Source organism: Bemisia tabaci, chromosome 3 (genome assembly GCF_918797505.1).
Source record: "Bemisia tabaci chromosome 3, PGI_BMITA_v3".
Classification (NCBI taxonomy): domain Eukaryota; kingdom Metazoa; phylum Arthropoda; class Insecta; order Hemiptera; family Aleyrodidae; genus Bemisia; species Bemisia tabaci.
The window spans coordinates 26,023,421-26,047,783 of NC_092795.1; the positions used below are offsets into that span (position 1 = coordinate 26,023,421).

The 24,363-nt window shown below is 40.0% G+C and overlaps 1 protein-coding gene across 1 annotated transcript in view; it reads left to right on the top strand.

Moving 5' to 3' along the window:
• LOC109031107 (E3 ubiquitin-protein ligase RNF19A) overlaps nucleotides 1-24,363 on the top strand; it is a 94,899-nt gene that overhangs the window by 7,959 nt on the left and 62,577 nt on the right. The window contains exon 2 of the mRNA XM_019042442.2: nucleotides 23,934-24,018. Within this exon, the coding sequence (XP_018897987.2) occupies nucleotides 24,001-24,018 (18 nt within the window). The 5' untranslated portion in view covers nucleotides 23,934-24,000. The remainder of the gene's footprint in view (nucleotides 1-23,933; nucleotides 24,019-24,363) is intronic.

Genomic DNA, 24,363 nt, shown 5'->3' on the forward strand with positions numbered 1-24,363 from the left:
AGTAAATAGCGAGCAACAGACTCGGTACACACCTCACGCCGTTTAATAGCTATGTTTACGAGAAAGACCGCACCGGCCAAAAATTTCAATTACCTCGAGGCTGAATTCGGGAAGAACGTGAAACCGACACCACCAAATTCGCGGAAAAACAAAGCGAGCAATCAATAAAGTAATGATGAAGCTTTTCCAGGGTTTGAGACATCTGCGAGCTAGCCAGATTTTGCATCCAGTACGTGTGCTTATGAAAAAGAACAAAAGAATATGGTGACAAGTTTTTGAAATGTACATGAATACTTGAGAAAGTCAGAGAATTTCGCTGAGGAACCTTGAAGTTCTTGCCTCTGACTGAAAAAATTTATGTTTTTCTACCGCACTTACATGCTTTATCGACAAAAATTAAAATTCCTGACCTTGAACTCCCCAATTTTGAATTTTTTCAATTTCAAGAGACTTCGCGATAAGCTCTTTTTGATGAAAGTATTTCCGTGAGAAGTTTATAGAAAAGTAGGGGGATTTTATGTTAATTAACACTTAATAGTCATGGAAAATCCAGGAAAACTAGCCACCCTGAATGTAGTCGTGTGTCGGGTAGAGACATATTTTAGGTGTTCTGTACGAAAGACCTTTCTTTGGACTACGTCTTGCAATATGAAACTACTAGTTTTGGCTCAATTAGGAAACAGCATACGTGGCATTAGTTCCCTATGTGCAGATAAGTGCTTTTATGCATTAGCAAGAAAATGTGGTCGCTCTTTGCGAAGTATAGTCCAAGTTTGCCTTGGTCCTTAACTCGGAGCTCTGAAAGTATTTCTATTTACCATCGCTACCGAGTGACATTTTCTGATACCGCCGCGGCGGCTAGCTGTGGGAGATCTAAAGACTAAACGTGAGAAAACAATAGAAGATAAGTCACAAGAAGATAAATAGACAAGAAGTCGTCATTCACCGGGGGAGTGAGAAAAGATTGCTGCCGTGCTGAGAAATAACGTCTTATGACCATTAGAATTTCGTCTCTCTCTCATGTTTGAGATAGTTATGAATGTTTCACAGAAAAAAAAAGTGTTAAGGGTTGTTCCCTAAAATTGTGGTACTACCCCAATTTGTCGGATGATATATGAGCATTTCCAATTAATTGGGTTAGCTCCGCAACTCAAGTTGGGATAGTACCGCAACATTTGGGTTAGTAACCTAATTTATCGGGGTACTCTCACAATTAATCGGAAATGCCCAAGTTTAATCTTAATACCCCTACCTCTTTTTTTCCGTCTTAGATGCATTTAAACGGAAGAAGTCTATCTGAATTGGAATTTTTTTTTAAATAAAAACAAGTAAATGTGCGGAATAGTTAAGAACTGCTAAAAAAAATTTAGATACCGAGGAATGCTCACAATCTGAAAATCTCCATCCAAAAAATTCCTTTTCACTGTTACGAATGTTAGGGTCAAATCTGGAATCTGTTCTGTTCCGGAAATGAATCGAGGGATATGATGAGGGGTAGGATTAAAGTCTTCGCCGAGTTAGCTCAGTTCTTACCGTTCTTTTGGGGGCAAGATGAACATCTATTGTTGGGGGCAATCACCATAGGGATTCTTCATTTTATTTAATCGGATCCAAATAATAATAATGACATATCCTCTTTAAGCGATATCAATGAGAATAAATCGATGCCGCTAATATCACTCCCCTCTGACGTGACACCAATAACGTCCACAGGCTCCAAAGTGAAACACATCACGGATTTCTTTCCAACAAAATTAATTTTCGGAAAATTTGGGTTTTATTAAATGACGTTGGGCAACGTTCAAATTCTCATACGGTGTTTCTCCTCATTGATGTAGGCTCAGAATCATCATCTTTCAGCTCGAACCGGTCCGCGGTCAGTCAGTCCGTCTGGCCTGGAGATTACGTCGTCGGCTGCGGATCGCCCAATTTTTCAATGACGAACGACGAACGCCAAACGGGTGAAAAAATAACAAGAGAACGGGCAGACGGGCACCAAGTGTGCGTTAATGTCGCATTTGGCATACGGAATGATTAATTTGCAAACAGACCGACAGGTAGGCCGGACAGGCGGGGAGGAGCGGTATGAGATAACGAGATTTAATCCGGTGAACAATTGCCGAATCGCATCCAACTTTCTCTGCCATCCCGACGACGAGAAAGGATCGGAACATCCTCTCACCGCGGTCGCATGCTTACACAGCTTGGTTGAAAAAAATTACACAGCCAAGGCGGGGAGATGATACTTCAATGATTCGATCGGGCTACTCCGTTGTGATTACTTTTGAGTGGTAAAGGTTGGACCAGATCAGTTGCGTATATCATTGGCGGATCCAGCAAATTGGCAACATTGTTTTTCTCCATTGAACCAATGGGAATGTATCGATTCTTGGAGGGGCCAGCAGGGTATCTTTAAGTCCGGAATTTCCGGAAAGTTCGGAAATAGTACTGATTTTTAGTAACCGAAGTTTTCGATCACAGAAACCGAACGTTGGTTCCTACGATTGACAACTCCGGTTGCTGAAACCGAAAGAACTCAGTGTTTCAATACGAACCAAAATTCAGTATACCTGTTACCAAACTTTTTATCCTTAGAGTCTACCAAAAAAGTTCAGTGTCCAATATGAACCGAAGTTCAACATCGGTTACCCAGGGTGTCTACAAGTCTGGAAATAGTACTGATTTTTTAAGGGCGGTCCGGAAGTACTGAAAAAGTGCGGAAATTCCGCAAAAAGGTCCAGTATTTTTTTTAATTTTTTGTAATTTTTTGCAATTTCAAATTTTTGAAATTTTTCTAATTTCGTCAAATGGAGGTACTGAAAAAGTACGGAATTTTTCTGTTGGAGGAGGTATACTGAATTTCCCGAGAATGTACTGAAAAAATACTGTAAAAGTACTTATTTTTGACCAGCCTGTTTTAGTAGACACCCTGTTACCGAACCTTTTTCCTCGGGTAATCAACAACCTACCAATCGGATCCTTCCATTCGCGATGCTTCACAGAATCAGGCCGCTGGATCTGAAAATGTACGGAATTTCTCTGTCGGAGGAGGTACTGAATTTCCCGAGAATGTACTGAAAAAGTACTGTAAAAGTACTTATTTTTGACCAGCCTGTTTTAGTAAACACCCTGTTATCGAACCTTTTTTCTCGGGTAATCAATAACCCACCAATCGGATCCCTCCATTCGCGATGTTTCACAGAATCAGGCCGCTGGATCGTGCGGACGGCACTTCACGCCCGTGGAACCCGTCAACAAGACCCGGCTCTCAGACGCGTTTCTTCATCGCAAGAAGTTCTCTATAAATAGACGCAATGAAGTAGACGTTATCAAAGTTTATTTACTCCGAGGAGTTTTAGGTAAATAGCTCGATCAAAGAACGGGGGTTCGCGCGAATCCAAGCGACCATTGTCACAGCCGCGGCATCTCGCTCGGCGTTGCGCACTAAAATGTGTGCGTGCTTTTAATGGTTCAAACTTCGCGAAACTGGGTTACGCTAACCTTCCCGGGCGTACGTCACGCAGTGACAAAATCGTAAAAGAGAGTCCCGGCCAGCATTTTACAACCGATAGCGATATTTGCGTCAGGTTTTACGTTCAGGATGACAGTGACGTAACCGGTTACTTTGCGGCCGACGACGGACAATGTCAAATGTTTATTCTCCGACTTCACTGTTAAAAAAACGGAGTGAGACTCAGCACAAGCGCGAGTAAGAACGGGCCCTCACTTCGCCGGACCGAGGAGTCACTCCGACGGAGAATCGGCTGGACGGATTTTGGGTGCCGTACGCATAGAAATCACTCCGACGCCGGACGGATTCCCGGGAGCCGCAAATTTAGGGGTTCGCAGCTAGGGGATGGTGGAAAGGGGTTAATTGTGGAAATAATGTTTGAAACCATGAAAAATAAAAATAATGAAACTATTGGTACGTGATTTAACCGATTTTGAAGGTTAGAAATTTTCTATCTACCTTGGGAATTGAACCCGGGACCTACCTAATACTAACCGACGACCCTACCGATTGAGCTATAGCGAACGATGCATGTAAGTGACGCAAAAACGGTATTTAACGTCGATTTGAACGGGCCGCTAAGATATTTTCAATCTACCTGGATTTGTCCGTGTATTTAGTTTACTTTACTATATTTTTTAACTATATTTTATCGTTTTACTTTGTTTTATTTCCTTGTTGTCTCTATTTTTTCTTCACTCTATTTTATTTTTTCAAGCACTTCATTTTTTTTTCTTTAATTATTTACTTCTCATTCCTTTACTTTGTTTTATATTTACTGTGATTTCTTTTAATACTTCATCATAATTTTTGGACTTCACTTTACTCTTAAAATTCATTCTATTCTTTAACATCATTTAGTTGTTTCCCTTATTTTATTTTTTTCTTCATCTCCTTGCTCCCTCTAATTATTTACTTCAATTTAGTCTTTGACTTCATTTTATCATATATTTGATTTACTTTATTTTATTTCTTTTCTATTGTCTCTGTTATACCATAATTTCGACTATTCTATTATTTCCACTATTCTATTATTTTTTCTATTTTTTTCTCTTTAAATTTTTCATTTTCATTCTGAGAGTGGTAGGCTTAAAGGGGAGAAGAGACAGTATATAGCGCTAGTGCGAGGGAGAGAAGTGGTTTCCGCCCTCTCCAATTTAGCAAGTTCGTCTCGACATGCGAGGAGGAGGGCTGCGGGCTGATTGTTGAAATTGATAGATAAAGCTGTAGACAAAGAAGACAAAAGGGATATGGAGGAGCCCTATTGGTGGAAGCAGGTGGTCGCACACTGGTAAAAAAAACCTCTTGTATGCCGCGGTGCATTGACTTAAGAGTGCAGTTTCTTGGCGCCGGACTTAAGAGTCTTGAACTCTTGTTTCAAGCGGATTTTGCATTGATTCAATTCAAAATCCGCTTGAAACAAGAGTCCAGACTCTTAAATCCGGCGACAAGAAACTGCACTCATGAACCAAGAGGTTTTTTTTTACCAGTGCAATGGAAGAAGAAGGTAGGTAATAGACTAACTCACTGCAATCCACGAGAGACCCTATAATTTGACTGCATTTTGCAATTTGGAACTATAGATTCTGGCTCTTCTGGGAAAACACCTATGTGCATAGAGAAACTAACGGCACATACGTCGTTTTTAAACCGGGCTAGAATTTATAGTTTCAAATTGCAAAATGTAGTCCAATTAGTCCATTATTTTCTCCCTTAGTCTGTAAGAACCAACCATTTCAACCAATAGCTCCATACTCCATATGTCTTCTTTGTCTGTAGTTTTGTCTATCAATTTCAACAATCAGCCCGCTGATACTCGTGAAGTGGTAATACTGTTGATTCTTCGTTTAAATCTGTTGAAAATAATCGATTCTGAGGGAGCTATCATAACTCGACACAGATCGATTGTTCTCCATGTATTAAATCGATGGACATGTCTCAGAATCACCACTGCAAGTTCATCGGATTCTCGAGTGTCGCTGGATACATGGGGGAAGAACGATCAGTGCTCACGCCTGGAGAAGTAGGCCCTATCGCATCATTTAAATTTTGGGTAGACACCGGCGGGCTGATAATTAAACTTGATAGAAATCGATAGCCAAAGGAGACACAGAGAAAATGGAGCGATTCTATTGGTGGAAGTGGGTAGTTGCATCGTACAAAGGAGGCAAATATATTAGACTAACAAATGGCAACCCGAGAGAACTTACAGCCAATCCTTCATTTTCCTCCCTTGTCCCCATTGCATCCACCCGCGCTTCCATACCAATGGGATAGCTTCATTTCCCTTTTTTCCTCTTTGTCTGTAGCTTTGTCAATCAATGTCAATAACTTGCCCGCGCTGAGACCTGTTGAAATTGTGTGTTTGTCTTTTGGACAAGACAAGACTGATAATTGAGGAGCTTTCCGGAAGAAGGGCACATAGCAAAAAATGGCCTTTGAGAAAAATGCATTCGAAGTTTCCTTCATTATATCATGGCCACTGACTGTGACTTACGTTAGAAATCGGGAGTCCAAGCTACGATGTAAGTTATCATTAGTGACCGAAAGTAATGGTGGAAGCTTACGATGCATTTTTCTCATACGCAATTTTTTGCAATGTGCCCTTTTTCCGGAAAGCTTCTCAATTATTATTCGATGAAACGGAGCATTTAGATTGGTTGGCTTTTTCAGTCGTCTTTTTTATCGTACTCCTGTCTGCTCTGACAGGTCGGCATTATAGATAAATCCATTACACCTGAGTATTGTCCAAAAGACAAACATGAAGATTCAATAATCGAACCTACGTGCAAGGCTAAACCTACACAAAATTTAGATGATACCATTGCCTTTTTTGGACCCGGCAGCCCCAAAGTCGTTTTTTTCCGTGCAGTTACGGCTCTTTGTCCAGCTACCCTGGAAAAAAGGGTTGAATGATTTCGACTCTGCCAACTTGAATGAAAGTTGTTTAACTTTAAACTTTATTGGTATTATGCAGCAAACTGGTTGGAGTTGTAAACCAACTTATTGGAGTTTTACTTCAACTAATTGGTGCTGCACTAATTAGTTTGAGTTCAAATCCAATTACTTAGTTGAAACACAATTCCAAGAAGTTTGCTATTCCGTACCAATAAATTTGTGTACATACCTACTAATTTGATGATAGCCTGAATGGGTCGAAAAGCTTAACACAATGTAATTCCAAGTCAGTAGTTATATTATATTTAGTAGTCATATTTATATTATATTTATAACAAATACATCTACCAATGTGTTAAAAAACAATAACACTAATTTGGGTCAACCTAGTCAAAATCACCCAACCTCTTTTTTCAGTATAGAGAACGAGCTTCCAAGTTGTTCTTATGCGAGGGTCTCGAATTTTTTAGACAATGGAGAATTGGAGATCTTGCAAAGTATGAGGATTTGCGATTTACTCATTTCGTCTTGCGTAATATTTTGCGAAAGACCCGGTGGTGTCATTTGTCAAGTGCAAAATCCACTTCCAAGCTCGGGAAAATACGTTCCAAGTTATGGTTGTATCGGCAGCTGAAGAGCAAATACGCGCGTAATCGGATTATTGGGACATCAACGGCGTTTTTTAGTTTATTCTTTTATTCATTCATTTTTTATTTAACGCACATCTAGGCACACTGTCGATCCCTGTAGGGCTTCGAGTTTTTTTTTTTTTTTTTTTTTTTTTTTTTTTTTTTTTTTTTTTTTTGTAAACTCTTATTATCACTTCAATTTTAGATCGTGGACAAGAGGGTCTTTTCAACTAATACTCTTGAGGGATGCATTGATTTGAAAACTGCAAACTGAAGAACCTCTAAGAAAATCCGCACCGGGAATTCACCAAAAATATTCAGTTAAACGTTTAATCTGAGAACATGTAATTTTATTCTTCATTTATTCACTTCATTTGTGATGAACTTTCCTCGGACGAAATAATTTTTTTGGGAAACTAATTTACGATAAAGCCCGGTGCAAATATTTTGGCTTCACTGGAAAAAAAAAACACATTGGATCTGGAGTCTAGACTCTTGAAAACATTGACTAGTAAAAGGACTCTTGATTCAATCAGATTTAAGCTTAAATCAAAAGGAAATCCGCTCAAATTATGAGGCTTGGTTCTTGATTTAAGTTTAAATCTGATTGAATCAAGAGTATTTTTTCTTGTCGATGTTTTCAAGAGTCTGGGCTCTAGATCCAATGTTTTTTTTTCCAGTGTCCCATGTAGCTTAAATTACAAATCTATGGTCATAAAGGTGCATTAATATATGCGTTGGTTTTTTCATCAGTTCTGACCGATACTACTGGTCGGATATTATTTTCCTCGACGGTTTCTCTTCTTTGGCCCCCATCCAGGACTAGCCCTAGCAGGCGCACAGTGGATCCAGTCAATTAAAGGTCGGACATGAAATTTTTGACAAAAAATGCGAATTTTTATGTTTATTTCGTCAAATTTTAAATTTCAAGGGGTGCTCATACAGAAGCAAATTTCTCGAGTAAACCTTATTGGAACCACTTTTAAAGCCTCATAATTTCGTGTAAACGAAGTTATAAGCTTTTAAAGTTTCCAAAGTTTGTCTGACCTCTCCCATTGACTCGATCCACTGTGAGACGCCGCTTTAATTGCGGGGCGGGGCGTTTCTAGATGGATAGGTATACCTCTTCTTACTTCATCATGGAAAATCAATCGTAGCGATTTCGCTTATAGGAGTAATTTCCGCTTAACTTAAACACTAAACTTTCGAAGTTATCACTTTGTCCTAGTCCTAAAACGCTGCTTAATCAGGTTGTTCATTTTCCTTCGAAACATGAATGCAACACAACTTTACGTGAAAGTTCAGGTGTGCGATTTTTCGGTAGAACGATCCTTGTTTCACCGATGACTTCTGGTTTTACCCTTTCCAGTTTCTCGTTTTTTTTTTTTTTTTTTTTTTTTTTTTTTTTATTTTTATTTTTTTGCATTTTAAAGGACAGTAAACGACACTGAAAATATATTGGTCGAAACACTTTTTTAGTGTAAAGAGTTCGACTGCGATATTCGAAGAAGTTTTTCTCAGCTCAAAAAATGTCACTCTGAAGTCAAATGTCTCTTAGAAAAAAAACTTTTGGTTAATTTTTTCTGTCTTGAAAGAATATTAAAGTCATTAATAACAAAACCACACTTCCTTGATAAATAATAATTTTAAAAAAATTCATTTAAATCAAATCGATTTTCTTTCTAAAAACCATTTGCCAGCATTTACTTAATACAAATTTTTCTTTAAAAACAACGAAGTATTCTCTCTGTGGATCAAAGACTTTTTATATTTAAAATGTACTTTTTAGCTATTTTTTTCCGTATCATTGCACCATTTAATCCGCAAAACTCATAGTTCGCCATGATCATTTACCTAATCGATGTGACATATCGAGCGCCGCCAGTTCGACCACAGCCGGATCGTAGGACGCGTATCATCTCAACCGATCCGGTCGGAGTCGAAATCTGTACCCGGTACATTAGTAAAATTCGCTCATCCTCCTGCGCTTAGGCAAAACGCCGAATGGACATTCTGGCGCTGCCAAGTTTCTTATCCTAAAGAATGGACCTTTTTTTTTAAAAAAAAAAAAAAAAAAAAAAAATTACAATTTTTTCTTGGAATTTCTCAGAGCATTTCGTTCAAAATTTCAAGGACTAATGTATTTAACCTTTCCGACGATTGAATTTTACGGGGGAAATACTTTCGAATGTTCATACGACGTTTTTCCGCACAGGACGACAGATTACCACAGGGTGTCTGCAAGTCCGGAAACAGCACTGATTTTTAAGAGCAGTCCGGAAATACTGAAAAAGTGTGGAAATCCCGCCAAAAGGTCCGGAATTTATTTCATTTCTGTGTCAATCTGGTCGCAATTTTAGTAAGAAATTCAAATTTTTGAAAACTTAGGAATTTCGTCGATTGGAGGTACTGTAAAAGTACTGAATTTTTCTGTCGAGGAGGTACTGCATTTCTTGGGAATGTACTGAAAAAATACTGTCAAAGTACTGATTTTTTGCCAGCCGGTTTTAGTAGATCCACTGATCGGATCGCGGCAACATCGGCCAGAATTACGACTCGAGTCGATTAGGCTCCAAGTTTTTGACACTTTCTCCCGTGACAGCCAGACTGGCCCCCGGGGAGGAGGGGGGTCGGTTCCGCCGTCCAGGGCGGGCGGGGGGCCGGGGAGTTGCGGATGCTGCGTGTCCGTAGCGGATCTTGACGGCGCGATGAGTGATGAAGAGGACCGATGAGTGATGCACCGACGCGCCTCTATCAGCGCTCGCTGACTCTGATGGATTTTCTCATGTGATATAATACGTTTATTTTGAACCGAAACCAGGGCCAGAGGGGGATATTGCTGTGACAGTGATCACTGATCATACACCCGCTTCCGTTTGAAAGGTCCCGGCAGTAAGCTTATTTACATGTTTTGATTCGCTTTTTCTTTTCTTTTTTTTTTTTTTTTTTTTTTTTTTTTTTTAAAAAAAGAGTTAGGACTATTCTCTATTTCAAATTCAATTATTTGTACATTTTCTCCTGCCAAAAATTTAAAGATGAGAAGTGTTTTTTTTTAAATTAACAATAATGGCAAAACTGCAACCTTAACACGGAGGTTGGTACGACTTGCATGACGAGGCGTGAATTATCACGATATTTCCCCCATTTGAATCTGTGTGATAGAAGAATCGATTGTCAAGGTGTCCTTTGCGAACACCCTTTTCCAAAGGTCTCGATAGACGATCAAATTCCCAAACCAATTACCATCAAAGTGTCGGGAGTCATCAGTCTTAAACTCATTAATTTGCTTAATTTTAAAATGAAAACTTGGCAGAAAAGTTTCCTGTGGCAGGAAATGATAAATGGTGGCACTCCATTCTGATCTTACTTTGAACAAAATAGTGCGGCCCGTCAAAATTTGATGGTAGATGGTGACCATCAGTCATCGGCATGTCTACTTTGATCGGAATTGGTTCGGAATTTGATCGTCTATCCAGGGCTATAGGTTTAAGTTGTAGATCAATCGATACGTCGCAAGCACGCCAAACCACTGGTGACTTGGTGTGTTACTATTAAAATTGCTATTTTTCGGCGTTTTCCAGACGATAGCACGGAAGAGGCCGTTCATAAAATACGCATAACGCTGAAAATCGGAATTTTTTACCACTGTGACGCGAGGTTTTTGAAGGGTTTAAACCCGTCTCAAAAAAAAATTGTAAAATTTAATTCGATCCATTCCGATTAGCATTTTGTGGCGAATTATAAATGAAAAATGGCCACCCTCTGTTTATTTTTCATCTTAGTTTTTCGAAAAATCGGCGTTTTTTCTTGGCTGTTGTCGCACGGAAACGCACCGATCTGCTAGGCAGAATTTCGCTTTTTCGCAATGATATTGAATCGAAAGGAGATTTTCCTGGTGTCTTCGATGACACTTTCATTGTTAGTCTCGCCACGTACCGAACGGACAAAAAATGTCTCACAGACATGCGGAAATCATCACCATGCGTCCCCTCCTCTCGTCCGTTGCTCTTCTCCTACGTTCGCGTGCTCTCATCTTCTGCCGGAGATGGAAAGAAAAACGCCGTATAAACCCTCAGGTATTGCCAAATTTATTTGAGTAAATCACGAATCTACGGGAACGTTTATAAACATGTTTCTTTCAATTTCTCACACAATTTTGTTCACAATTACACGTAAAGTTCCTGAAAATTTCAAGGAAAATTATTCAGAGCTTTCCTCAAAAATAAACATTTTAGCGAAGGAAATTTGGCAATTCTCGAATGTTCATACGGCGTTTTTCCATAGCACGGCAGTCTTGATACTCGCCTCTGTCCGATGAATTTTAGCCACGATCCATTTTATGCGACTAATTATGTATGTCTTCCACGTACTGTTCATTCCGTCGTCTGTATCTGATCATTCATTTAAAATTATCAAGTAACCGAGTCGGTGAAGTGTAGCATTTGAGATGCCACTGAAAATTACCAAAATTGAACTTTGTTGCACTGTCAGAAATATTTTTGGCTTTCAGTAATTCTTATGTATTTTTTGTCGCCTCTTTAAGTTTTTCGCCATCGCACATGCTTAAAGAATGATGGAAACTTTTTTTTTTCGAAAAAAAGGCCTTAAATTGAAAGGAACAATTTTTGGCTAAATGTTTCAACCCTTAGACACCAAAGTTAAGTCAAATTGACCCATTGGCGGATCCAGCAAATTGGCAACATTGCCTTTTCTTCAATTAAACCAATGGAAATTTATCGATTCTTAGAGGGGATAGGTGCTCCAACAAGAATCGATTATTTAGCATAGGTTTAAATGGAGGAAATCCGGCGTTGCAAATTGCTGGATCCGCCTCTGAATTGACCCTAGGCCTGCTAAAAACACTTGCCCCACTTGTTGTATCGGACCGTTACATACGAGCTTCAGATAAAGGCCTACAAATGCATCCCAAAAAAGATTTAGACGTCAATCTAAAAAAATGAGAAAAACCGAGGGTCAAACTAACCAAAGATGGAAGAAACGTAATCAGGCCCCTTTTTAAACATAACTCCCAAATCTGAAAGACACCGTATCAGCGGCACCTTATTGATCAGAGCGTTGCGAGTTCACGCTTCGCTTCATCGCGCCTTCAATTTTGCAGATGCAACATGGACATCCGTCAAGCACGAATAGTTGTATCTCTGCGCCGTCGTCGACGCGCATCTTTTCCCTCGCTCGATTTCCATGTTGCGTTGATTCCGTTCTTCTTATTTATTGTAGTGGTGCTTCGAGCAGGACTACGCAAGTAACCTTTTTTATTTTATCTTTATAGTATCTAGTGTGTTTTATCTGAAAAAAAAAAATGTTTCTAAACAATTCGCACCTATTTGAGCATGATATCAGGTTCAACTTAACTTCAGTTTCCCTTGTCGTCAGGTCTATATCAGATACCCCTTGGCCCCCTTTTTCTCCTATGACTGCCCCTTAGTAGACAAAGATTGAATTAAAATTCTAACAATTCTCTCCTTAACTTTGGGGAATTAGAGCTTTCCTAGCGTTTGCACATGCAAAAAGAGCCACCGTCTTCTTCCGTAGTTTCGGATTTATCTGTAAAGTCTTTAATTTGACCAAATTCTCTTGTCATATTATCCGTATTCCACTTTGTTCCAATCAGCGCAACGAGGAAAGACCGTAATATTTGTGCTTTTTTCGCTGAGATCACCATCGCGCCGCGGATGAAATTGCCGGCGCTCAGCGGATCGAGTCAATGGGAGAGGCCGGAAAAGATTTAAAAACTTTAAAAGCGTTTATCTTCACTAATATGAAATGTTGATGTTTTCCAAGTAGTTTCATTGGCTTTCTCGTAAAATTTTCTTTAGAAAGCACCCCTCAAAATTAAAATTGTGGCGTGATAAATGTAAAATTTCACCATTTTTGTGAAAAATTTCATGTTCGACTTCTTCCAAAGACTCGTTCCGCTGTGCGGCGTGTCATTTTGCGAGTCGATTTACATGAGTACTGGAACAGTTGGGAAACGAAGACAATAGAGGGGATTACGATTGCGTAACCGTAAAGCTGCGAAGCTTTAGTGCCCGATCAAGGTTGTCCGTCCGATATCGCGCCCATCAAGCAGCTGACGGCAGCGCGCCCGCGCTAAGAAAGAACATCCTATGAGCCTTGAGACGGTGTCGAATTTCTTTTGATATCGGAGGAATTTTTCGGGGAAACCGGTAAATGTTTGATGAGCGGATATTCTCAAAACCTGGTAAGCGCCATCAGGTTTTCCTGAGATCGTGAAAATTTGTCTCGTATTCAACAGGAATTCAATGGCCGGAGCCCCAATAAAAAGTTTCCGAGTGGAGGGCATTCAGTTTATTTTAAAGTGATGAAGACTGACTTGGGGGGGGGGGGGGGTAAGCACAATATTAGCAACACGTGATAACGCTTTACCAGGTTTTTAGTATTTTCCTTCTTCATTTTTATTCCAATTTTTCGGAGAGTTTCGTTCACAATTTAATGGACGGTGAATATATTGTTACGAAAACTGCTCAACTCGGAAAAAATGAAAATTCTGTTCTATTGCAGAAAAGTTGTTCTTAGGGCCAGCATTTTTTACTTTTCTTTAAAAAAAAAAAAAAACTTTCTGTTTCGCATTGAAATGATATTTCCACAGTGAATATTTTCGGCCTATTCCAGTATCGTTTTCTGATTTTTTTCTTTCTTAAAGTTGGACAATTTTCGGAACAAACCATTCAAGCAAACTTTTAGAAATCTTGCATTTCACTCTGTAGACTATATTTTGCCTCTAGAAAAGAAAACTCACATGACATGAAGGACAAGTAAAATACGCTCCTTAAGAGTGGAATTCGCCTCCTAAGAGTGGGATTTACTCCGCAAAAATAATTAACCCCGCCTCATGCTCATATTGCTTGGAGTTTTGGGGGCTAAATAAGCTCTGATTGTGAGTAAATTGCAACCCGGATCCTACTTAAAATCAGTGTGTATTCCTATTAGTGTATCTGAAAGTAACGAGAAAAAATATTTCTAATACTTAGAAATAAACATTTTTTGGGGGGAAGTACGGCAACGTTCGAATGTCCGTATAGCGTTTTTCTTCGGCATGGCAGGGCGCGAGCGCTGTCGCGCTCATTCGACTTATTCGATGACGTCACAATCTCACGAATCGTTGAATTTTTCCAAACAGAGCGATGACCTCAAAACTGCGTCTTTCAAGTTTTTATCTCCCTGCCCAAGGTAAAGGTCTTGATAATCGATGAAAATATGGAAAAAGTAGGGCATTTTGGTGAAAGACTGATTTAAGACTACGCTTCTCTTGCAATGATCGATAAGTCGATTTTTGAAGTTACAACCAAACGAAGATTATGACCCGTTAAAGTATCTACAGTGCTCGAATAAAAGGCTCGGTGGGCCCCTCCAAACAAAGCAATAACTTCGATGAAGGAAGATGCACGCATAGCCAGGAAAAATTCGGGGAGAGTTACAATAATCCTTTGCGACGTTCGCTAGTACGCTGTTGTAATCAGAGACAAAGGGAGACCCTTCATTGGTATCCAGAAAATGGTGGAAACTTTCACTTTTGGACTTATACACCCCGTCAGTGCGTCAAAATGTTTCTTCGACCTTGGTTTCACCAATCAGTGATGCAAACATTATACAGGGTGATCCAAAAGTCCCTTCCACCCCCTCTAACTTTTTACCTAATTGAGATAAAAATTTGAAACTTGGAGGATATTCCTAGGTCAAAGGGAGCTACTTTTTGGCACCCCTAAAATTTTCAGGGGGGCCCCCCTTGGGGGGGCAACGGCCCCCAACTTTGAATTTTCAAATGGGAAGACCCCCTTTGTGATAGCTCGTTCGAAAGAGCATAAAAAAAGAAAACTTTTCGCGCAAACCCGAAGTCAATATCTCAAACCGTTTCAAAATGGCGGCCGGTTAAAGTTCAAAATGGCCGAAATTTCATACCGGTTATTTTTCGATGGATTTGCGCGAAAATCGGTATGGAGGGGTATTTTGACACGAGAAAAACGAATTTGACGTTAGATTTTCAAAAAAACCGAAATTTCCAAAATGGCCGCCGGTTAAAGTTTAAAATGGCCGAAAATTGTCACCTTGGTTTTTTCCTGATGGATTTGCCTAAAACTTGGAATTTGAGAGTAATTTGGCATAAGATAAACACATTTGAACTTAGATTTATGAAAAATAAATTTTTGGTCATTTTGAACTTTAACCGGCGGCCATTTTGAAAATTTTGTTTTTTTTGATAATCTAACGTCAAATTCGTTTTTCTCGTGTCAAAATACCCCTACATACCGATTTTCGCGCAAATCCATCGAAAAATAACCGGTGTGAAATTTCGGCCATTTTGAACTTTAACCGGCCGCCATTTTGAAACGGTTTGAGATATTGACTTCGGGTTTGCGCGAAAAGTTTTCTTTTTTTATGCTCTTTCGAACGAGCTATCACAAAGGGGGTCTTCCCATTTGAAAATTCAAAGTTGGGGGCCGTTGCCCCCCCAAGGGGGGCCCCCCTGAAAATTTTAGGGGGGCCGAAAAGTAGCTCCCTTTGACCTAGGAATATCCCCCAAGTTTCAAATCTTTATCTCAATTAGGTAAAAAGTTAGAGGGGGTGGAAGGGACTTTTGGATCACCCTGTAGACTGATTTGGTGATTACGTCATTCGATGAATCGATACAGTGAATGATTCAATTGTAAACTATAACATGACCTCAATCTCAAATCACTCAACCCCCTGATTGGCTGTTTCAATCTTACCACGCTTTCAAAGCGCGGCAAAACTAATCGAAAGTATTTTATCGCGATTTTTCGAATGAAGTAGCCTCTAAATCAGCCTATTGCCTTGGCTGCTCGACGTGGAAGATGGATGGATGAAACCAAGGTGGAAGAAAACACAGTATATACTACGGGGGATGAAGTTGTGTGTCATGTTTTTCACTGACAAGGGGAACTTACGGACCTGCCGCCTCCGATTGGGCTGAATTTTTTTTTACAGACTCTATGGACCAATTCTAGAGGTCAATTTGAGCCGTTTTCCCGAATGCGCAATAGGAAGGGCGTAAAAAATTCCCAAAAGTTGCGTTTTCGGCGTGTGATTTGGTCGTGCGGCGCGTGGCAACACTGAAGCAGCCTCTAGTACCGCTTTATCGGCCTGAAGGTTTCAGCGGAGTCCGGAGCCCTACTGCACACGTACTGGTTCCATGATAGTGATGTCCCGGGTTCGATCCTCGACTTTTTATTTTCCGCATGATCACGTAACATTTTATTTTTAATTCTTCATCCGCATTTATAAATCAAGCAGTTCCGATCACTATCCCCCCTCCCTCATTTTACGTACATTTTCCCCCGATATTTATTCACATTGGCCACATATAATCGTATGAAACTTCATTGATATAAATTAATGAATTAAAAAGCAAAGGGCTAAAATAATGTGTTTCTTGGTGACCCTTGCATGCACATGGGTTTGGGGTTGCTCTTCGATTTATTTACACATTACATATTTTTCCAGGAAAACATTTGAAGATAATGTAGTAACAAATAAGGTTTTCTTTTGCTTTTTAATTCATTAATTTATATCAATGAAGTTTCATACGATTATATGTGGCCAATGTGAATAAATATCGGGGGAAAATGTACGTAAAATGAGGGGGGGGGGGGGATAGTGATCGGAACTGCTTGATTTATAAATGCGGATGAAGAATTAAAAATAAAATGTTACGTGATCATGCGGAAAATAAAAAGTCGGGATCGAACCCGGGACATCACTATCATGGAACCAGTACGTGTGCAGTAGGGCTCCGGACTCCGCTGAAACCTTCAGGCCGATAAAGCGGTACTAGAGGCTGCTTCAGTGTTGCCACGCGCCGCACGACCAAATCACACGCCGAAAACGCAACTTTTGGGAATTTTTTACGCCCTTCCTATTGCGCATTCGGGAAAACGGCTCAAATTGACCTCTAGAATTCGTCCATAGAGTCTGTAAAAAAAAATTCAGCCCAATCGGAGGCGGCAGGTCCGTAAGTTCCCCTTGTGAGTGATAGGTCAATTAATATTGGATGTTAAAACTAGGCTTTTTGACTTATTTTATGATTTTTTGCTAATTAATAAGCTTGAACCATCAAAATGCGACTCTGCGACGAGCGCAACTGACTCAGTTTGACCATTCTAAACCAATACCGAGAGTCTCCGAGCCGAGTCAAACCAACGATCATATCTCGCAGCATCGTGCGAAGCTTCAACGTCAGCCTGTATTGGAGATTGGAGTTGTCAACAATGGCTTATCATAAAAATCGACACAATTCTGCGATTTCCCCTCCCCCCCCCCCCGTTTTCTCTCCGGCCTTGGGGCAGAAAGGAAAGCTTATCACTTAAAAATTAATTGGACGCTCACGACTCACTTTCCGAGAAAAAACCTCAACCTCGGGGTATCAGCGAACTTCCCAGTGTCCCGTGTCTGCTGCCACAACATTCACGGTCATATTGATTATGACATTTGAAGTTCACGACAATGACGCAGCCTTTGCGAGTGTGGTCGGTAAATATAAATTATTTTGGTCTTACGTCACGCTGGTATCAAATATCCGATAGGTATCGCTTACTTTTCATTGATAGCACTTAAAGAGGTTTTGTTTTGATTCAACTCGTCAGGTCGATTGTATCGGATTGGATTAGAACAAATGCATAGCTTCTTTTAATGATTTCAATGAGGATAAATCGACACCTGTTGAATAGTCGATATCCGTTGTGGCGTAAGACTACTAGCGGCTGTAATTCATAGGTTCCATGGCTGGAAAATAGAGAAAACTAGGTGGAAATGTGGAAAAGATGTAGGGATTAAAGTTGGGGTGAATGTGAAGGGGGGGGGTGAAAATCTAGGGGGAAAATAGAGAAATTTCAAAGGATATTCATCACGCTGGGAATTTTTTCCTGTTCCTGTTCGATGTCTCTCTATCTTTTTTAAATATTTGTCGGAACGAAATTTTCAGAACTCGATGATTTTGCAATTGAAAACTAAGGACTTGATAGAATAGGTAATTTAAACCATGGAAATAAGGAGAGACGGTTTTATTCTCGTTGTTTTATTCTGCAACTTCGCTGATGGACGCGTCGTTTTTTATGACGCTTGGATGCAACTATTTTTACTTGACGGATAGACAAAAAATGAAGGAGCAGTATGTTCCCTCACACGGTGTATTAGTCAGGAGCACAAGGTGTGACTCTTTTGATAACGTCTGACAAGGGGAGGCTACCGATTGTCCACCTCAGATCGGGTTCAAATTTGGCAGAGAGGTAGAATAGGTTAATATAAGAAACCGTGTTTTTTTTTAGGTGCCAATGCCCAGCCGTTTTTGAGTTATGAATTTTTGAAGTTGCCGTTTTTTTCGTGTCAGCGACGCGCTCAAGTCGAGCCTACTGTGCGGGCATCTTTTAATGCGATCCGAGTGTCCAGACGTTCAGGTGAGACAGTTGCCCAAACGGTAGCGCGCTCGCGTACGGTGCTGCAGGTTCGGGGTTCGATGCTACCTCCGTCAATAACAATTTTGCAATTGATTATTTTGTTTTTTAATCGCTTCATCACAACAAATTGTAAGTCACTTTGTAGACGTTATGATTCTAATTAAATTTTATGTATTTTTTATTTTTTTAATGAGTGTGTAACAAAAAAGGAAAAAAATATAATCAGCACCACAACGTCTACAAGGTGACTTACAATTTGCTGTGATGAAGCGATTAAAAAACAAAATAATCAATTGCAAGAATATATTGCACGGCGGTAGTATCGAACCCTGAACCTGCAGCACCGTAGGCGAGCGCGCTACCGCTTCGGCAACTGACTCACTTGACCGTCGGGACACTCGGATCGCATTAAAAGATGCGCGCACAGTAGGCTCGACTTGAGCGCGTCGCTGACACGAAAAAACGGCAACTTCAAAAATTCATAACTCAAAAACGGCTGGGCATTGGCACCTAAAAAAAAATACGGTTTCTTATATTAACCTATTCTACCTCTCTGCCAAATTTGAACCCGATCTGAGGTGGACAATCGGTAGCCTCCCCTTGTGAGAGATGCAACTATGTATCCAGCATGAATGACGCTTTGATGTTTCTCAATCCAATAATTGAGATCTCAATTACGGAATATCTTTATTTACAGTAAATTCGTGCACCAAAATTATTGGACTTATATCGTCGCCCCCACGACGAAGAGGCGTATCAAGATTTTGACTAGAATATTTTTGTTGAGAATCTTTTGACATTTGCCGTCTATACACCCCCAGACAATTTAGATCTTTTCCCAGAAAATCCTGTCAGACCAAAATTATGAGGCGAAAAGCCATCGACATCCATGAATCCCGACTGACAATACGAATCGTGTTTACCGAAACACCCGACAAATTAGGTTTCCTGAGTCCTGACGAATAACAAAAAAGAGCTCTTTAGGCTGTTGCATTAAAACACGCCGACAAATAATAAAAAAATACCGCCAGCTTGATCTAAAATCTGTAGCAGGGATAACAAAATGCAGAAACAATAACTAAGAAACACACCCGATCAATGAGTGACGGGCATATTGTGTCTCGCGAACGGAAAGGGTCTGATTTTCGAGGACGTATCATTGAGTAGAAGTCAGGTAGCGGACACCGCGAAGCGGCGTATTATATGATGCGCCCGTTTGCCGAATTCAGAAAAGGTCTTTCTTATGATACGCCTTTTTGTTTTTCCTTAATAACTCAGTTAATATTGAGAGTTGAGCTCTCAAAGAAGGCTCGATGGAAGAAGGAACTTGAGGTGCAGAAGAATCCATTCATAACTCAAAATGGCCAATTTTGATGATACGCCCCTTCGTCGTGAGGGCGACGAAATGAACAAAAATGAATCGCATTGAGTCATGTATGAGTATTCTCATTTTATTCGAGATTATTGGATTTTGTTCCACCGCGGAGTGTATGGACTTAGCATTATCTAAACATCTATGTCCGTTAAAATTGATCCGTTTAGTTAGGATCGCTTACAGCACTGGAAAAAAACCCAGTCCTCCGCTTTTTGACGTTTCGCTTGCTGATAATGCTTGTTTGCTGTACGGAATAAATTAGAGGTTAGCTGTGAATTGCACTTGCGGTCGACGAAGATAGGTTTTGACGGGGGAAAATTTCCTGACCCATGAGTTTAGATTGATTCAGGCCGACATTGCCGTTTCGACGCAACAGCATTTGCAGTGCATAGCAAAGTCCCTTGAAAGAATACTCGTCTCCGAATCACGAATCCATTTTAGAAGAAATAATGTCAAGAAAGTGTTTTTAAAATCTCTTACATAACGTGTGAATATTTGTTTTTGTCTTTCTTTCTCCTTACATATGTATCAACTTCGTAGGTGCCTGTGCATACTGAAGAAATTTATGTTTCAAATTTTCTGATGAAGATATCACGTTTTATTTTACCTGTTGAAATGTTAAGAGTGATTCGCCCTGCAGGTTCTTTGACATTGGCGAACCGGTGTGCAATATATTGCATAGATTTAGTAAAACATCCCCGCAGCTTTTGACTTTATAGCCAATGAAAGAACGAAAGTCCTTGTGCATAAGCCTAATAATCATTCTCAATAAATTTAAAAAAAAAAAAAAAAAAAAAAAAAAAAAAAAAAAAAAAATGGGGAAAAGAAAACAAGAATTTTCTTGGGGAGAACAACGTTCGTATCGATACGGGGGTCCATAATCGTATCGATTACAACGTTTTTTTCTAAGACAAATCCTGCTTTTATTTCTCAAAATTTTGCACGTATTTTTTTGTTGAAAATGATTATTTAGGTTCATGCGCAGGGGCTATCGTCCTTTTTTGGGCTAAAAAGTCCATACATATCGAAATTTACGACTTATAGTCGATGCAATATGTCGCACACCACTTCGACTTTACCAAGAGATAGGGACGAATCTCCTTATGCACAACTCTATATTCTCAATCCATGAGAGTTTTTGTAGCATCCTTTAAAAATTGTGACCGAACTAATCGTCAGTTCGTTCATATTGTTAAAGTTTATTTAGATTTCGCAACTGTGCAACGAATAATGTGTGCTTGTATGAGACTGACGGCGGGTCAAGAACCGCTCTTGATGGAGTGTCTTGACGTCACGGGCTTTGTCCGACCTATCAGGTGCGTTTAGTGGTGGAGTACGAGTAAGCACCTCAATTAGATTCATTTCAGCAAGAACGTCTCATCTGCTGTAGTTTTCTCTGCGTGGATAGGCCCTTTTTCCCGAAACGCAGCCAATTTAGGCCCTAGCAACCGTATCCGTGTACGAAAAACTCGCAAATATAATAAATCTAGTTGTTAACTTCTAGTCAGTCTAGTTGCAAAACTAATGAATACTAAAACATAAGATGGTAGTCTGAATCCCGATTGCACTCATTCTACTACTCCGTAACCAGAACTAAAATTATGGTGCAAATTACCGACCACTTTCAATTTACCTTCCACGAAACAAACAATCAGAAGTGTACTCAAGTACTTGGAGGAATAAGCTAGGTATTAATGTTTGATCCAACAGATACGAGGTCTGTTAGATTAGAAACCGGATTTTGGTCATAACTAGCCCACAATGCGTCCAAATTACGTTTTCTTGAGCTTTTCTGATAGCTGGAAATATACTTAAGAACGCTACGTTCATAAGTTTGAAAAATCCTAATGAGCTTCGTTGGTATGTGGCTTGAAGTAAGGCAACCTCAAGGGTGTTTTGCGATTTTTATGTTTCACCGAACTTGTCTCTCTTTTTTCGGTCTTGCACTACATTTTTCAACCCACAAGGACGATTGGAGTTTTGTCTCCATATCGTAGCCGTACACTAAAATATTGTCACCGAAAATTATCCTATCCAAAAATGTAGGATCACTGTTAGAACGTTCAAGCAGCTAAAGGGAAATTGACATTTGGTTGGATTTTCGTTCAACGGACAACAATCAAGGGGCAAGTGTACCTGAAACTCGATGCGTGTCTACATATTCTATCAAAATTGTATGTACAGAGCCTTCAGAAATATTACTCTGTTCAACAAGCTCGAAACGACCGTTTTCGAGCACTTTTGCCCGCATTTCTTCCACGTGACAAATGTCAGTTGCCGTTGAGGGTCGATTCCCATGCTCCTCATCTTTGACAAACTCCTGACCAGTTTTGAATCGTTTAACTCATTCAAAACAGTGGGAACATCCCATACAATGATCATGGTAAACTTTACTTAGCGTATACCAAAAGTTTTGGTACAAGGTATACCGAGTTTAAAACAAAATTTAATGTTGAATCTTTGTTCTATCAGTGATCGCATGATGAAAATCGCAAAACGCACCTGACTTACTCGTATTCAAGATGACACAGAATAAACACTGATCAAAATAAACAAAATCTGTGAACGTAGCGTTCTTAAGTATATTTCCAGCTATCAGAAGAGCTCAAGAAAACGTAATTTGGACGCATTGTGGGGTAGTTATGACCAAAATCCGGTTTCTAATCTAACAGACCTCGTAGAAGAGGAAGTCATACGCATCAACATGTATTACGTTTGACTTAAGCGGGAATTTAATGCTTCAAAATGTTTTCTACTGACAGGTTTTCGATCGCATCCATACCAAATAGTAAGTTGAAACGTAGTACGGACATTCAGGGCCGGATTTACTTACTTGCCACCCATGGGCCGCCTTTATTTTGCCGCCCCATTCTCATTCGTTTTGAAACATCATTAAAAACCATCAAGTCAACGTGCCGGAGGGGAAGGGGTGCATAAAACGCGTTCACTCATGTTGGACACATTTTTTTGCGAAAGCCCTGTCAACACTACTCGCCAAAGTTCACGGAGCTTGGCGCGAAAGTTAAGTTCCGTAAACCTATCTCTGTGTGGACAAGGCCTTCCATTTATATGTAATGAACGAAACAATTATGAAAGAACAAACATAAATATGGTTTAATACTTTTAATCTCCGCCGCCGCGCGGCGCTGACCGCACTGTGCTTGGCGCAATGCGTGAAGTATTCCTACAGTCTTATGCGCTATGCGTTTCACGCTGACGGCGACGACCGCTGCTGTACGGACTGTGTTTGACGCAATGCGTGAAGTATTCATGCAGTCTTGTAGGCGCTATGCGTTTCAGGCCGCCCGCTGCTGACCGCAGCGACCGCACTGTCTATGACGCAATGCGTGAAGTATTTATGCAGTCTTGTAGGCGCTAATATGTGTTACATGCCAACCGCCGCGCCGAGGGTTTCTCCTTTTCATCTCAAGTTCTCGTCATTATTGCTCTCTGCGCCGTGCCGCTCCAGGCCAAATTCCGTGTTCGGTTTCTCTCTTATACTCTTAACTCGACTGAATAAAGGTGCTGTCTATTGTATCACAGAAAGACGACAAAATTAGAGATATATTTTCAGAAAATGAGAGATTTTGTCACCTTTTCTCTTTTGTAATTTTTTTTCTGAATTCGAGTTTTCTTTATAGCTACATTTAAAAAAATTGCAAAATTTGCCGCCATGGGCCGCGGCCCATGTGGCCACCCCCTAAATCCGGTCCTGCGGACATTTAAGGAATATAATGATACCAATCCTGTCATTGGTAAGTATGGTCATGGAACATCGGTTAAATCTACAGAAAAATTATTGAAAAAACTGCTGAACATTTCAAACAGATATGTCTCGAAATTTTCCTCGTGAAGTGTTGCCAGTTCGGACAACGCCTTATTGTCGAATTTTTGATTTTTTCTCAGGAAGCCAAAGGAAACCACGTAAAAAAATGTCTACAGACAATGCCGCTACTTTTTTTCCGTCCATCCAATCACAATTCTCAATTTCACATTTTTGTATCCCATCCCTGAAAAATACGAGTAAATTATTTTCACTCTTAATTGGTTTTCTTTTCTGTCCACAGGCGATTAATGGTCAACTGATGATGGGCAAGAGATAGTACATTCCTTATCCTCCGTTGACTCGATCCAATGCCAGCCATGTTGAAAGTAAGTGTAACAAATGATTATTTTCGAAAAAATGATTTTCGAAAAAAAGAAGAAAAAATTGACAGCGTACAGGTCACGGCCAAAGACAAAATTAGCCACATTTTGCAATCGGGAAACACCATCTCCAGCTCATTTTACAAACGATGCATTTGCCATCAATTTTACGTTGCGGGTTGCTGATTTCATGTATGAGCCAGAAATAGTAGTTTCTAGTAAATTGCTAAAAGTTCAAATATCCGATGAAGACCCCGCACAAACAGCTGATCCATGACGTATAAGTTACACTCTCGAAGATCAACTGGATTGCATTTTGCAAAAAGGAACCACTAGCATTGCAATGATGCC